The sequence below is a fragment of the Anas platyrhynchos genome, chromosome 3 (assembly GCF_047663525.1).
Source record: "Anas platyrhynchos isolate ZD024472 breed Pekin duck chromosome 3, IASCAAS_PekinDuck_T2T, whole genome shotgun sequence".
Classification (NCBI taxonomy): Eukaryota; Metazoa; Chordata; class Aves; order Anseriformes; family Anatidae; genus Anas; species Anas platyrhynchos.
Genome location: NC_092589.1, coordinates 70157293 through 70173075, shown reverse-complemented (window position 1 = coordinate 70173075; position 15783 = coordinate 70157293). Strand labels below are relative to the sequence as shown.

The 15783-nt window shown below is 40.1% G+C and overlaps 1 protein-coding gene across 1 annotated transcript in view; it reads right to left on the bottom strand.

The window, feature by feature from the left end:
* Window positions 1–15783, bottom strand: part of FRK (fyn related Src family tyrosine kinase) — a 57303-nt gene that overhangs the window by 23610 nt on the left and 17910 nt on the right. Inside the window, exon 2 of the mRNA XM_038177485.2 lies at window positions 6926–7047. Coding sequence (XP_038033413.1) covers window positions 6926–7047 — 122 coding nt within the window. The remainder of the gene's footprint in view (window positions 1–6925; window positions 7048–15783) is intronic.

Below are 15783 nucleotides of genomic sequence, written 5' to 3'. Positions count from 1 at the left end.
AAATTAAGAATCAAACCAAAATGAAAAATGGGAATCATCCAGTGAGTTTGAGGAATGGCCAGGGGGAGATACATTGGAGCAGGACTAAATGTGAAGCATCACATTTCGGAAAAAGACAGAAATAGCAATAGGTAAAAACAGGAGAGAAAAAAATCGTTAAAAAACACGGTACTTTTAAAATGAGGGGGAGTGAGGAGTGAGATCCATAGGGGAGAAGGATTCTTCTTTTGCCATCCTGGTCCTCATCACCTAACACTACACCTTTCCAGTAGGTCATGTGGCTCCTTCCACACCTATCAATACAGGAGATTATCATTGCTGTCCCCTTCTCAGTGCTGTCACACAAGACAAAAATCTGAAAAGCAAAGGGAAGCACAAGGGAAAGGCCTTCTGCTGTTTACCTCCATAATACATTTCAGTAACTGAAATTCCAGCAAACATATTTAATTTAGGTGCGTTGACTAGTGGCAACTCTTAGTTAAGTAATTAATTCAATGGAAATATCTTTCCATCCCATAAGCAGCATCAGTCTTTTGTATTTGAATATCTAATTACTGGAAAATTTGTTATTGTTCCCCTCTGGAATTACTATTGCAGATAGATCCTTGATATTGTAACACTTGGCATGAATTTTGCTCTCTGCAACTCCCCGAGAAGGGGAAGCAGGGAGGGAGGTGCCGGCCTCTGCTTCCTGGTAACCGATGACAAGATATGAGGGAATGGCACAAAGCTGCGCCAGGGGAAGGTCAGAAAATTCCTCTAACATGAGGATGGACAAACACTGCAACAGGCTTCCTGGAGAGGTGGTTGATGCCACATGCTTATACAGGGGCAAGAGGGGTTTAGACAATGCCCTCAATAACATGCTGTGACTTTTGGTTAGCCCTGAAATGATCACGCTGTTGGACTGCATGATCTTTATAAGTCCCTTCCAACTGAACTATTCTCCTCTATTTAGGCATTTAATTGTTGATCACATTAGTTAAAGAAGAATATACAGACAGCTACATATTGCACACAGAAAAAAATATTCCAAGTCATTGGTTGCATGAAAATAACAAAGATTATAAAGTATATTTCTCTTGCCTTTTTTTATAATAAAAAATAAAAATAAAAAATAAAAATATTTTCCTTAATTACTATCAGAGATGATCAAATAGTTTTCTGCTGTACTGTGCGATTGTCATGCTAGGCCACCAGAGGGCGTTTAGGAGCTGTTGAAAATGTTAAGGGATTTTATTTCTGCCACAAGTAATATTTTTATAGAGCTGAATTACCAGTTTACAATTCGGCATGAGGACCAGAAATGAGAATATTTGTAACTCCTGAGTTACAGGAGTTGTATATACATATATATAAGTCCTGAGTATTAAGATAATTACATCAGGCTTTTTAGATACCAATCTATTTTAACACACTTAATTAGTATTTTCTTAATTATAAAATGTATTTACATTTTTGCGATGCATGTTTCAAAAATGGTGCTAAAGGAAAACGAAGCAAAGGGTAATTCAGTAACAACAGACTGAAAATATATTGACTTTTTCAAAGGTTCAAATAAAATGCATATAGGCAAATTAATTGCTATTTATGATTCATTGCATAAAAGGGTAGCAGGATGACTGTGTTAATCTTGTCTCAGTATTATATCAAAAGTGATAGTAGTTTGACTACCTTTTTTAATTATTAGAAGTGTTATATTTATTACTTGCAAAGCAGCTAATCTTAAAGTAAGAGTTGGTTTGAAAGATGTGCTCTAATTTCTTAAAGGAGCCTTGTATGAAGCTTTATGCTTGCCAGTATATGTCAGACCACACCAGTGCAAACTTCTGACCTTACGTTTTCTAAATCTGTGAGTAATGGTTACCTCAGTGTTCTGGACAGGATCCATTTTATACTGGATTGTGTAGATACCAAATACTTTATCACGGTTCGTGGCATTCTGCTGCTATTCAGACTGCATTCCTCAATTTCATGTCAAATTGTGACCAGCCAAACAGCATCTGTCAATCAGTTGCTCTAACCTTCTTACCTCAACCAAGAAGTGAGACTTGAACAAGGAAATAATAAATGAGAAAAAGCACGCCGTATATCTGACCAAGGGGAAATTTCTTAAGACTGTGGAGGAAAATGATGGTTTATTCTACTGTATACTACTTTCATTGGCTTCTTATTCCTGTAAGGTAACATTGCTGGTTTATGGCAATTTCATAGCTTTTTATTTCCTTTAGATGAGTCTGGAATGTTGTGTGGATAACTTGGAGAAAATGTCTGGTTTGACAGAATCTTTGCCTGTGATAAGCAAATAAGGGGAGGCTTGGTGCAGTGCTTGACTGGGGACTGTTCACTTGTAACCTGGGGCTGAGCCTGGCTGCATGAGTGCTGCACTGCACAATTACAGAAGCTGCAGAGTGGCACAACTCCTCTGCCCATGCATGACACAGAGCACATGTTGCTCTGGGAAGATCCAGCCATAACCCCTTGGTGCTTCCAGTCTTCCCTAGTCCCAAACCAGACTATTGAACAGGACAGGACTGCAACTTCAGCTTCACACAGCTTGATAGCTACTGGGTTTGAAGACTGCAGTGGCTTTCTCCTCAACTTCCTTGCCCCCAAAGAATCTCAGCTCCCTATTAGATTTCTTCATGGTTTAGTTTAAGAGAAGCATTCTTCTCTCCCTGTTTCCCATCTTTGCAAGTCTGGGCCATGAAGAAATAAATTTTGCAACCGCAAGGATGAGAATAAAGTAATTTACAGCCCAGGGCAGCAAAATTAAATTTTATGGTGACAGTAGCAGAGTCAACATCCTCACCAAATGAGTCATGGAGACACTAGGCCATCATCACTGCCAGCATCCCAGCATCTCTCCTCCCAGCAGTCCTCCCCCAGCACTGACAATGCAGAGCACTAGACAGGAAGGGAAAGCAGGAGCTAAAAGAAGCCCTGGAGTTCCGAGCCCTTACTTCCCCCCTGTCCTTCACCAGAAGAAGGAAGATACATTTCAGCAACTGGGCCACAGCCTGCCTTTCTCAAGGCCAAAAGCGGTGCCCGGTCATCATGTCCCAGGTGGGGCCATAAGGAAGGAGGCTTGTTGGATCACTCTCACCAGCACAGATGTGTGCAGTGGCTGTTCCGAGATCAGTCTCCTGCTACAGCCATGATTTTACCACTCCTATCAGTCTGCTGCCTTAAATGATTACCTATTTTTCCTAGGCCAAAAGCCAATCTGGACTAGTGGAAACCACACAATATTTTGGTGGGGGGGGGGGAGAAAGAAAAAAAAATAATAAAAAGGAAGAGAACGCAAACCATTTCCATTGCCATTTAATGCAATCAGTCTTTTAGATACCATTATTCAGTAAGGGGGGAAGTAGAGAGCCTCCTGCTATCATTGGCAATGATACTCAATTAAGCTGAGCACATCTAAATTATGGCTTTTAATTAAAAAGAGGCAATGTCTAAGATGGCACCAACATGTTTAAAATTTAATATATTTCACACCAGATGCTGGAGTCATCAACATAAAAATCTGTCTACAACATGTGCATTTTTAAAATGGGAAAACCTATTTTTAAAATGTCAAACACTTCAAAATGATAGCAACACATCTCAGTGCCCTATGTAGTTTGATATGCTTTCCATTTAACCATTTGCAGCTGAGAAAAACCTTTCTGAACACCACTTTTTATTTTTAATTTAAATAGTCCTTTGTCTTTTTTTTTTTTTTTTATGAAATATGAGTTTTTCCATCAAGGCAAGATAGAAGTGAAAAGTGTCCTCTTTAAGGAATGACAGGGCTTACTGCTTCCCTCTCCCTACCTCCTTCCTTTCTTTTCCTTTCTCTTCTTTTCTCTTCCTTATTCTAAAAAGATACATTTCTCTGTCTCATTAACATCAAATCTCTTTCACATTGCCCACATGAGTGTGGATATCAACCATGAAAGTCATAAAATTTAACAGTTTATGTGTGCCTGGGTAAAAATTTCTCTCCTTTTCTATTTCTTACGCAAAATAAAACTAAAAAAAAAAAAAAAAAAAAAAAAAAGAAAAAAAATGTTAGACTGTACAGTCAGTAAAAAAAAAATTCTGAAAGACCTTAATTCTGAAAGGTAGGTTATCACTCTGTAGTCATTATCATCTTCTCTGGAGTGAAACCAGAGAAGCAATAGCAAGTAGAGCACATCCAATCAGTCCTACAGATGATGGGAGTTTGGGGGTCTTTTTTTTTCACACTGAAAAAGCTGGAAACAGAAATCAGAATATATTCCAAATGGGAGATGGTTACTTCTCCAAGACATCCTAAAAGAAATAGTCCTGAGTCACTGTTCCTCAAGAAAATATTGCTTTGCTTTGAGTGTTCCATTACTGCTGATGGAACTCTCTCTCTCCAGGAGAGATTCAGAAAAAAAAAAAAAAGCATTTTTCATAATATCTGAGGAACTAAACAACCTTCCGTCCAATTAATTCTCCCCATATTACAACCCACTTCAGCATTTACATTAGAATGCACTAGATCTCTCAAAAGTATGCATAAGTAATGAGACTATGGACATACAATATCCCGACCATTATTTGTACTCTTATACTGGACACAAAGAGCTTGCACAACACAAAATAGGCACCATTCAGTCAAGCCTGATTGGTAAGCAATAATAATATTTAGCTTATTCAAGATTAAGTAGCAAGTCGAGGCTAAATTAGATTCAAGCCTGGGAAGCTGCTAAAATATCTAACAGCAGCGGTAAATCATTTCATTAATACTCCCTGTCTAAAGATTGTTTCAGAGTTTATTTTCCTTCTTTGCCTAAGAGAGCACAAATATTTAATAAATCTGAGATGGCATTTGCATACATGCATATATACTCAGAGAGCAACCCAAACTTGTGCTCAAAGGAGGTCTGGCTGCTGTAGCTGGAGCCTTGCCTTCACATATATAATGTTCTTCAGTTCTTCTGTCATCAAACAAACCAGCATGGAAGAAATCCAAATGGATGGTTGTATCTTGTTGTTATAAGCCCTCTTCAAATCTCCTGTTCCCTATCAGGCTTATATACAAATCTGAAAAATAAAAAGTATGCTACAAGCTTACTTAGTTGACTCAAATATACTAAATCAGTTATCATATAGTATCTACCCAGGATCTGGAAGGAAAACAATGAACAGCAGCAAGGGTGATCTCATCCTATCATGAATGCTGGACTAATGTCTATTTTCATTCTCTGACTTTCTGTAGTACTTCATACTGTAAATAAGGTACTGCTGCCTTCATCTCAGAGATTTAGTCAGGAGGCAGGGTAAGGAATTAAGATTTTTAATCTTTTCTAGAAGGCTACTCTTGGGGAATAATAAAAAGAAATTGCATTTCCACACCTAGGTGCACAAGCACAAGATTTTTCATTGATTTTTAGTAAGGTAACATGTATTCAAGTGCTAGCTTTAAGCAGGTAATACAGGCATAGCTATCCTTTCCTGCATAACACCATACCGTTATCAGTCCAGCCCAGTCCTTTGAATGAAATCAGTTCACTGATGAAGAACACTTGAAGGAAACTGAAAGCATGTAAGACAGGGATAAGTTGGCACATCAAGGGAAAACACTTTTAAAAGTCTGTGGCTACAGTATGATCTTTGGATAAAAGGGTGTGCACACAGTGGGTCAGTTCTGTCACAGTTTGGGAGCAGTCTGACTCCTTGTTGATGTTAGTTTTCATATCAGTGCTTCTTAGCAAAAGCAAACTTCCTTGTGGGCTAGCTGAAAACTGTGGAAGGAACTCTCCCAGAACAGTAAATATCGTATTTATTTCATAAACTTCCCTGTATTTCACTCCATGAGCAACATATATTTCTTTGTCTTGCCAATAAAAAGTAACCTTCTCGTATTACAACAAGACAGTGCAAGTATATACATACCCTTTCTTTCTAATTCAGAAAGAGAAACCAAGAATGTTTCAGAAGTTCACTAAGTTGCTCAATGAATTTTTTAGTTATACTGAGAAGATGACTGACATGAACATCCAGGCAGAAGAGGATTCAATGTGAAAGCACTTGGTTATGCACAAGACTCCTTTTACTGACATAAATCCACACATGACAGCTGAAAGTGTATTCACAAACATCAAGATTCTTTACTGGATTATAGAATTAAATACATAGAGAACATTAGGAAGTTTGGGTGTTGTCTCAGATACATAACATTCTTGATGCATACTGGTACGACAGGTTTGATAAAAAACGTCCATGAAAAATAACCAATAAATAATCATGTGCATCTATTACGGCAAATGTCTATGACACAAAAAGATGGCACAGAAATGTATGCAAATAAATAAAATAATGATGTTCTTATTTGATATTCTTTTGGATTCAAATAATGGACTGAAAGTATATTTCAAAATATCATCATTATAAGTCTAACCTTTTACCAATACTTACAAGTAACTTTTCAATGAAATACAACTGATTTTGAAGAAAAGCTTTGAATATCTTCCCATCACTTTCCCCTTACAACAAGTAAGCATAAACCTGTGGTTGTATTCTAGCAGACACATCATTCTCTTAGACTGCTGACACCTGCTAAGATGTGTTTAATTGCTATTTTATGTACCAGTCAGCACCACACTGAAGAGCAGTTAAGGTATTTTTGACATTTTTAGCATGAAAATAGTTTCAAGACAACTGGAACACTGGAAGGACTAAGCACAAGAAAGTTAATTTGTGTTCTGATCATAATAATAACCAAAGCCTATGAAATGAAAGTTAGTAAAAAACTAAATTACCCTTGCCAAGATTTCTTTATGTATCTCCTGGGTAATAAATATTATCACAAACTAATTTAATTTTCATGACCACTCTGTAATGAAAAGGTAAATGTCCAGACCCTGAAAAACATTTTAAACATAGTTTAAAGTGAAAAGCTAGAATATACCTGAAAGTGCGTAATCGCCTTTTAGACTTTCGCTTTCTCGAATTAGGAAGGCTCCTGACTGGTTTCCAGGATACAACAGCTGTTTCTCGGCATCTGCTCGCTTGATTGGGCCAAAAAACCATCTAAACAAATAAAAATTATTAATTTTACCGGTCAGTGAAACATGCTAGAAAGACAATTTCAGTTTTACAAGTTTGCTGCAAATTTACTAAAACATATTGGAATTTTAATTAGCATATCACACAATAACATGGAAGAAATATAAAAGAAAACCCTACAAACTCATGACAAAATTATTGTTATTAAATATTGCTTGCACATTTGAGTGAAATCTGGATTCTATTGCTGATGGAAAGTCCTACTGATTTCAAGGCAATGAAAATTCAAAAGCCTCAGATTGGCTTTGTCTCAAGAAAAATTCACCCAGAAATTTTGCCAATGCTACCATAACAGAAACTGATGCTAAGTCAATTGACATCATTTGAACAATGCAGAGGTATGCACTAAATCCTGACGTCTTAAAAGTAAAAAATTCCAAAAGCTACAGAAATGCAGTAGGGTTCCAAGAGGTCATCCATGCTAAGGCCTTCCACATCCCACTTCCATGTTGGTATCTCAAATGAGTTACTGACAATTTTTCAGCTTTGCTGCTGTTCAACAAACAGCAATGTCTCTCAAGTCAGAGCAAACATCTGAACATCGATATTCTGTGAAAATCTACTCCTGGATTATTCTCTTAAAATTAAAATATTTGCAAAACTTTTCCTCTGTCACTAATACTTGTAGTTTAGAAAGTGTTGATCAAACAATAGTTTTAGTTTCCTCCTCTGAGGGTACTAGCTATCTCTCTTGCTGCTTTGTGCTGAATGTAAAATAAATTGAAATAAGAGTGAGATGAGTCAGTATTTTCAACTGGGTTGGCATTCAGCTTCTATCCAGCAAACATACAAAGTACTTTCCAAGATTAGCTCTGCCCCTTATTTGAGGTAAATGTTGATAAACAGTTATCAAAGATATGCCATATACTCACAGGCAAACTCCTTTTGAATTAATCAGAGATAAATTTATTATGCAAACTCTTAAGATAAATCAGTGTATCACATGACATGTAAGTTGCCTACTCAGCTACTTGATTTGTCAATTACCAGTGAAAAGTACAGGAGGAGTCATCAACAAATTGCTTTAGTATCTGTAATGCTTCCAATCATTAAGAGAAATGAAGAAAATAAATCAGAACATTGGGTGAAACCTTGGCTGAGCAAGCATGCGGAATGATAAATGTTTTTGTATGAATAAAGAGGAAATAAAAAGAGGTAAATACAGATGGTGCTAGCATACACTAGTATCCTATGTTAACAAAAGAAAATGAAACCCAGATAATCTAGACTGCATTCCTGTCTTCTGACTTGACATTGATTTGGGTAAAATAGGCCTTGGTAAATATTTGGCAAGTAAAAGAATCTAATTAAAAAGTTGGAATGTTCTAGTAATAATTTTAATTAGTAAGCTTATTAATTCAACTAATTTATTTAATTAATTCATTAAGTATGCTATAGAAAACAAAGTAATCAATAAACATTCAAATCCTTGACTGATGTTCTCATCAAAGGAATGAGAGGACAGAGTACACTATAGTTAAACACAATTCAAATCCCAAAGAAAATTTATCTGCCCTAAATGTTAATTAGAACCTTTGTGAAATTTCTAAATATATATGCTTGAGAATAACATCTGCATACTAGCAAACTATATGCTTTTAAAGAATTTGAACAGATATTCACTGAATCACAGAACAGCTGAGGTTGGAAGGGACCTCTGGAGGGCATCTGGTGCCCAGCCCCCTGCTAAAGCAGGGTCACCCACAGCTGCTTGCCCAGGACCATGTCCAGGTGTTTTTTGAAGATCACCAGGGATGTCTGGGCAACCTGCGTCACTCCTCAGTCACTGAGTAAAGAAGTGTTTCCTGATCATCAGTCATCGGGACTGAGCATCTGATTCCAAGCAAATTCAGCAGGTAAAAAGATGCTGCTGGCAAAATAAGATAATTAGAACAAACAGTATATGACAAGTGTAACTGAGGCACTTATTACAGAGAGCGAAAAGCGGACACATATTGTGTATTCCCTAATTTGCATGACTTCATATGATGCGATTAGTACGTTTCAGAAAAATATCATGAAGACTACTTTTAACAGCTTCCTAGGCTAATATGGGCTTCCTAGTCCAAAGTCATTGGGTTTGCAATAATTATGTAGAAAAAAAATAACTCCTTAACCTCAAAGCAAATAAATTAATTTGCTATTCACTTTTTTTAACAAAAGCACATCTGAATTCAAAGTACTATTTTCATTATAAATGGAAGTTTAAACTCCCTTTATAAAGGATGAAGGGCTTATTTCAATTACTAGTGATTGAGCTTATGCTTCAAAAGGCTTAATATTTTACTTCATCCAAAAGCATGTATTTTAGAAGAAAAAATACTCTAAGGGTAATAATGAATCAAACTGCTCACCGTCAGATCTAGTTCTGTGGGATAGGAAGGTCAGAGCACAACACCACCCTCTCATTGGTAAACCTATTTGTTTTTATAGTTCCAAGTTAAATGAAGGTTTTGAAATAGGACACTTGGAAAAGCAGTTTGTTTGTTTTTTACTTAGAAAAAATAAAACATCAAGCACAATCCACAACCAGGTTACCTAACCAGCAGTATCACTAACATCTGTGTCTTCCACTGACACTAGTCAGTTCAGGAGCTTCTTGAATCAGTGATTCATTCACAGTTTTATTCTGAACTTCAGCTTGCAGCTAGATCATTTTGGGTCATCATTATCAATGCCGGATATGTGCATCATATGGCACAAATAAGTGCATTCAGACTTCAGCATAAGTGTCTGTTTCTAGCAGGAGCTGTTGTTGCCCTTCTGTCAGTGAGACCCAGGAGCATGCCATTTAATATCTTGGCCAGCACTGTGTTCAACATCCCATTCTTTCTCCATTTTCACTATAGAATGTCAGACCTGCTTTTGGGGGATTGTTTCTAGCAGCTTCCTCAGAAATTGTTGTTTCCACCATCATTCAAAACTCACAGGAACACTTTCATTAACAATTGCAGGTGACTTTCAGGTCACTTCTGGCTACAATATACATGTATAAGAAGACATTAGGGACAGAAAATATTACCTCCATGGAGGTCTATAACAAACACTGTCTTTACTTGGTGCAGATGATGTCCCCATACGAGAATACCAGTGAGGTATGTTGTGGTCATGCAGAGTGTAGTGATCCCATCTCTACTGTTGATCAATTCCACTGGCAGGTTTTTTAACCCACAGGATCACACATGGATCATAGCAGACTTGATAATGAGACATTTCCCAACTCTAATAGTATCACTACTGATAACCATACTGCTATTCTATAGCCCCTTTCTTCCAGGAAAATAAATTATAAAACTTCATCAGGCCGAATGCTGGTAGTTATTCCTGATGGGCAAGTTCTTGAGAAATAATAATCGTGTCACCTACGCTCACCCATTCAGTCCAGCTTGAATCAAAACCGAGTCAAAAGTTCAGCTGAAGTTGGTGGTGTTACTCGGCTCCACCACCTTCTTTGCTCAGATGTCTTCTGTCTTACAATGAACTGCTGCTATCTAATTACCACAGCATTCATCTACCAGGCTCTGCTTGGTGTATCCATATGCCTTGCTCAGTTAAAAAAAAAAAAAGTTCTGCTTCTTCACCTTCCCCCCCCCCCTTTTTTTTTTTTTGGTTTTATAACAGGAAGCTTACAAGAACTTCTAATCTGGAAAGTGGAAGAGAGGAAAAGTAACATGGTCCAAGGGTATTGCATGCTGCATAGCCACAGGCAGAATCCCTAAAGCAAAGAAAGAGGAAGGCAAATGCCTGCAATGCTATATCCCTGGCAGTTTCCAGCATCTGGCAACATGCCTAGAAGAAGGTAAAACCCCAGTGGGGGAAAAAAAAAAAAAATTAAAAAATCCACATCTAAATAAAGAGTATGCAAAGCAGGTTTTCTTCCCTTCCATTCTGTTCACAGAATCACAGAATAATCTAGGTTGGAAGAGACCTCCAAGATCACCCAGTCCAACCTCTGACCTAACACTAACAAGTCCTCCACTAAACCATATCACTAAGATCTACATCTAAACATCTTTTAAAGACCTCCAAGGATGGTGCCTCAACCACTTCCCTGGACAGCCCATTCCAATGCCTAGCAACCCTTTTGGTAAAATTCTTCCTAATATCCAACCTAAACCTCCCCTGGCACAACGTTAGCCCATTCCCTCTCGTCCTGTCACCAGGCACGTGGGAGAACAGACCAATCACCACCTTGATACAACCTCCTTTAAGGTACCTGTAGAGAGCAATAAGGTCACCCCGAGCCTCCTTTTCTCCAGGCTGAACTAGCCCAGCTCCCTCAGCCGCTCCTCGTAAGGCTTATTCTCCAGACCCCTCACCAGCTTCGTTGCCCTTCTCTGGTCATGCTTGAGCACCTCGATGTCCTTGAAGCGAGGGGCCAAAAACTGAACACAGTACTTGAGGTGCGGCCTCACCAGAGCCGAGTACAGGGGGACAATCACCTCCCTAGCCCTGCTGGCCACACTGCTTCTTATGCAAGCCAGGATGCTGCTGGCCTTCTTGGCCACCTGAGCACACTGCTGGCTCATATTCAGCCGACTGTCCACCATCACTCCCAGTGATTATTTATCATCAATAAAGATATTAAAGAAGACTGACCCCAGTACAGAGCCCCGGGGGACACCACTAGTGACCAGCCTCCAACTGGATTTGACTCCATTCACCATGACTCTTGGGCCCAGCTATCCAGCCAATTTCTAACCCAACGAAGCATGCGCCAGTCCAAGCCACAAGCAGCCAGTTTCTTGAGGAGAATGTTGTGGGAAACAGTGTCAAAAGCCTTGCTGAAGTCAAGGTAGACCACATCCACAGCCTTTCCCTCATCCACCCAGCGCGTCACTTTGTCGTAGAAGGAGATCAGGTTCGTCAAGCAGGACCTGCCTTTCATAAACCCATGCTGACTGTGCCTGATCGCCTGGTGGCCCTACAAGTGCCACGTGATGACTCTCAAGATAATCTGCTCCATGAGCTTCCGTGGTACTGAGGTCAAACTGACAGTCCTGTAGTTCCCCGTGTCTACCCTCTGGCCCTTCTTGTAGATGGGCGTCATGTTTGCTAGCTGCTAGTCGACTGGAAACCTCCCCTGATAGCCAGGACTGCTGATAAATGACGGAAAGTGGCTAAGCCAGTTCTTCCACCAGTTCTCTCAGTACCCTCGGGTGGATACCATCCAGCCCCATCGACTTGCATACATCTAAGTGCTGTAGCAGGTCAACAACCATTTCCTCATGGATTATGAGGGCCACATTCTGCTCCCCATCCCCTTCCACCAGCTCAGGGTACTGGGTATCCAGAGACCCACTGGTCTTGATGGTAAAGACTGAGGCAAAGAAGGCGTTAAGCACCTCAGCCTTTTCCTCATCTCTTGTCACTAAGTTTCCCCCCGCATCCAGTAAAGGATGGAGATTCTCCTTAGTCCTCCTTTTTGTGTTGATGTATTTATTAAAACATTTTCTGTTATCTTTAACAGCAGTAGCCAGACTGAGCTCCAGATGAGCTTTTGCCTTTCTAATTTTGTCCCTGCACAGCCTTACAACATCCTTATAGTCCTCCCTAGTGGCCTGCCCTCTTTTCCAAAAGCCATAAAACCTCTTTTTTTTTTTTTTTTTTCCTAAGCTTTAGCCACAACTCTCTGTTCAGCCAGGCTGGTCTTCTCCCGCATCAGCTTGTCTTTGGGCACGTGGAGACAGACCACTCCTGAGCCATTAAAATTTCCTTCTTGAGGAGTGCCCAGCCTTCCTGGACTCCTCTGCCCTTCAGAACCACCTCCCAAGGGACTCTGCCAACCAGTGTCCTGAACAGCTCAAAGTCTGCCCTCCAAAAGTCCAAGACAGCAGTTTTACGGGTTCCCCTGCTGGCTTTGCCAAGAATAGAGAACTCCACCATTTCGTGGTCACTCTGCCCAACACAGCTCCTGACCACTACATCTCCCACAAGTCCTCCTCTGTTTGTGAACAGAAGGTCCAGAGGGGCACCTCCCCTAGTAGGCTCACTAACCAGCTGCATCAGGAAACTATCTTCCACACTCTCCAGAAACCTCCTAGACTGCTTTCTCTGAGTTTTATTGTATTTCCAGGATATGTCTGGGAAGTTGAAGTCCCCCACAAGAACAAGTGCTGGCGATTTCACAACTTCTGCCATCTGCCTGTAGAACTCCTCATCTGTCTCCTCTTCCTGGTTTGGTGGTCTGTAACAGACCCCCACCAGGATGCTTGCCTTGTTATCCTTCCCGCTGATCCTAACCAATAGGACTCAATCTTAATATTCCCAGTCTTGAGTTCTACAACATCAAAACACTCTCTAATATAGAGAGCCATGCCACCACCCCTTCTGTGTTGCCTGTCCCTTCTGAAGAGCCTATAGCCAGTCAATGTAGCACTCCAATCATGGGAGTGGTCCCACCACATTTCAGTTCCTTAGCATTAAAGCAATATCTCATTCTGATCATGTCTCTGCCTTTGGTGCAATGCATTCATTTGAGGTAGAGAGAGCAGATTTGACAGAAGATCTCAACTGGGAACCACAGACTCCTTCTGTCTCCTAAAATTAACACTATCCAACCCCCAAAACTAAGCCCAAAGAAAAGAATTACCAGCCCAGGTGAAAAAGCTTTCAATGAAAATGTTTCTTGGCAGCCTACCACTCCTTGAGCAGCTCCTTTGCTTCCTATCCTTACCCTGGTGCTTTATGCTTTATCTCTCTTAAATCCCTAACCCTAACACATACACTAACCGTATGCACATTACCAGCTTTATCCAAGACCTCCTGTCATAGCCTGTATGAAGAAAACATGAAGCAATTTTTTTTTTTTGCAGCCTCAAGCAGATCTAGCTGAGCCTCTTTACTGTCCCATTACAACTAATGCTCTAGGATTTGTCTCTCTCCTGACTCTATTGAAAGCTGTGGGCTAAACCTTAGCCAAAGATACCCAGTCATGGGCCAGACAAAACACTTCTTAGGAGATAAGTCCTTCTTAACACTCGACTTGTCCCAAACAGACCTGTTCAGCTTTATTCTAAATGGAGCTCTAGAGTTTGTCATTCTGCTAACCTTAAAACTAATTCAACCTTAATGCTTACCCTAGACCTGCTCTGAGGCTTAGCTCAAAGATCCCCAATCATGGGCCACCACCCTGAAAAATCTCTCAGGGGACAAGTCTTTCTCCCTTAGCAGTCACAGTCACACTGGAGTTCTAGGGCTAATCTTACTCCTTATCCCAACCCTAGGCATGGACTGGCCTCTGTCAAAGAGCCTCAGTCATGTCAAATGAATAAGCAGTCTGGCAACAAAGATTTGGCATATTCAACCAACCTTTGGTAGCCCCTTCCCACTGTTCCACTCACACTACAGCTCTGAGATTTGCTGCACTTTTAACCCAATTCTAGACATGGGCTGAAACCCTCAGACTCCCTCATCCATGGACTAGGTGAGAAAACCCTCAAGGGAGAATTCATTTGGCTGTCTACCCTTCCTTCAGCAGCCCCTTGCAGCCCCACTAACACTGGGGGTAATGCATCCTCCCTAACTCTAACCTGCCCCTCAAGCTCAGCCTTAGGCATGGGATAGCCCTAGGTCTTGTTTGAGTATTAAACAATGAACTCCAGACATAAGTTTCAAAATACTTCTCAGGGAATATATCTTATTTATTAGGGAACACGTCTTTCTAGAGGCTATCCCTGCCTTGAGCAGCCCCATAGCAGCTTCACTCATACTGGACCTCTAGGCTTTGTCTCTCCTACCTTTCATATTATGGCCCAAGTCCTTCTGGAGAGGGACCCCTTGGCATGGGTCAGACAAAAATATCCTAAGGAAACAAATCTTTCTGCAACCTTCACCTTCTTTGAATTGCCCCTGTGCCACCTCCCTTCAACTCTAGCACTTGTCTTTCCCCTAATTCTACCACTTGTTTTTGCATTGGAGGAACCACATCCAAAGATTGTCCGAACCACATCTGAGGTGAAAAATTTGTTACTGGAGAAATTTTTTGGCAGCATAACCTCCCTTTGGGCAGCCCCTTTGCAAACCCATTCAATAGCAATTCTAAGCTCATAATTAAGGACTCAGCGTGCCATCTCCATTTGAGATGTGGCTAAGATCTTCATCACCAAGACAAACACCAAGCCACCTTAAATAGCCTTCTTAGAAGTTTCACCAGAACCTTCAATGTCCTTTGGTTTGCTGTACTGAAGATCAGAACAGAAAATGATATGGAAGTTCAGATAATGGCACCCAATATCATTTAGGCTCATCAGAGTACAACTTCCACTTTTTTTCTCTACTCCACCTAGACTGAACCAGCATAGGACCAAAGTCAGAACCGTCTCCACATCTCATATCTGAAGTAGTTGAATGTGCTTTAATAACTAGCTGTGGCTGGGATAAGGTGGCATTATTTCAGTTTTTCATTCAAATCACAGGATTGGAGGTAAAATAAAGCTAAAGGAAGAGGTACGTGACACACTCTGAATTTTGTGAATGCCCAGCTAAAGGAGAAAATCCAGAGGGCTAAGTCAGAAGTAAGGTATAGCCACGTATAGAACTTGTGACTACTACAAGAAGAATGGGGAGGAGGAAAGGGGAGAAAAGATCATTGAGAACTACATGGCAAGCTCATTCGAAATGGGTGAAGACATAACAGGAAAAAATATCAGGGAATCAGTCATGTGAAACTGATTTTCAAAAACACTAAAGATGTTGAAA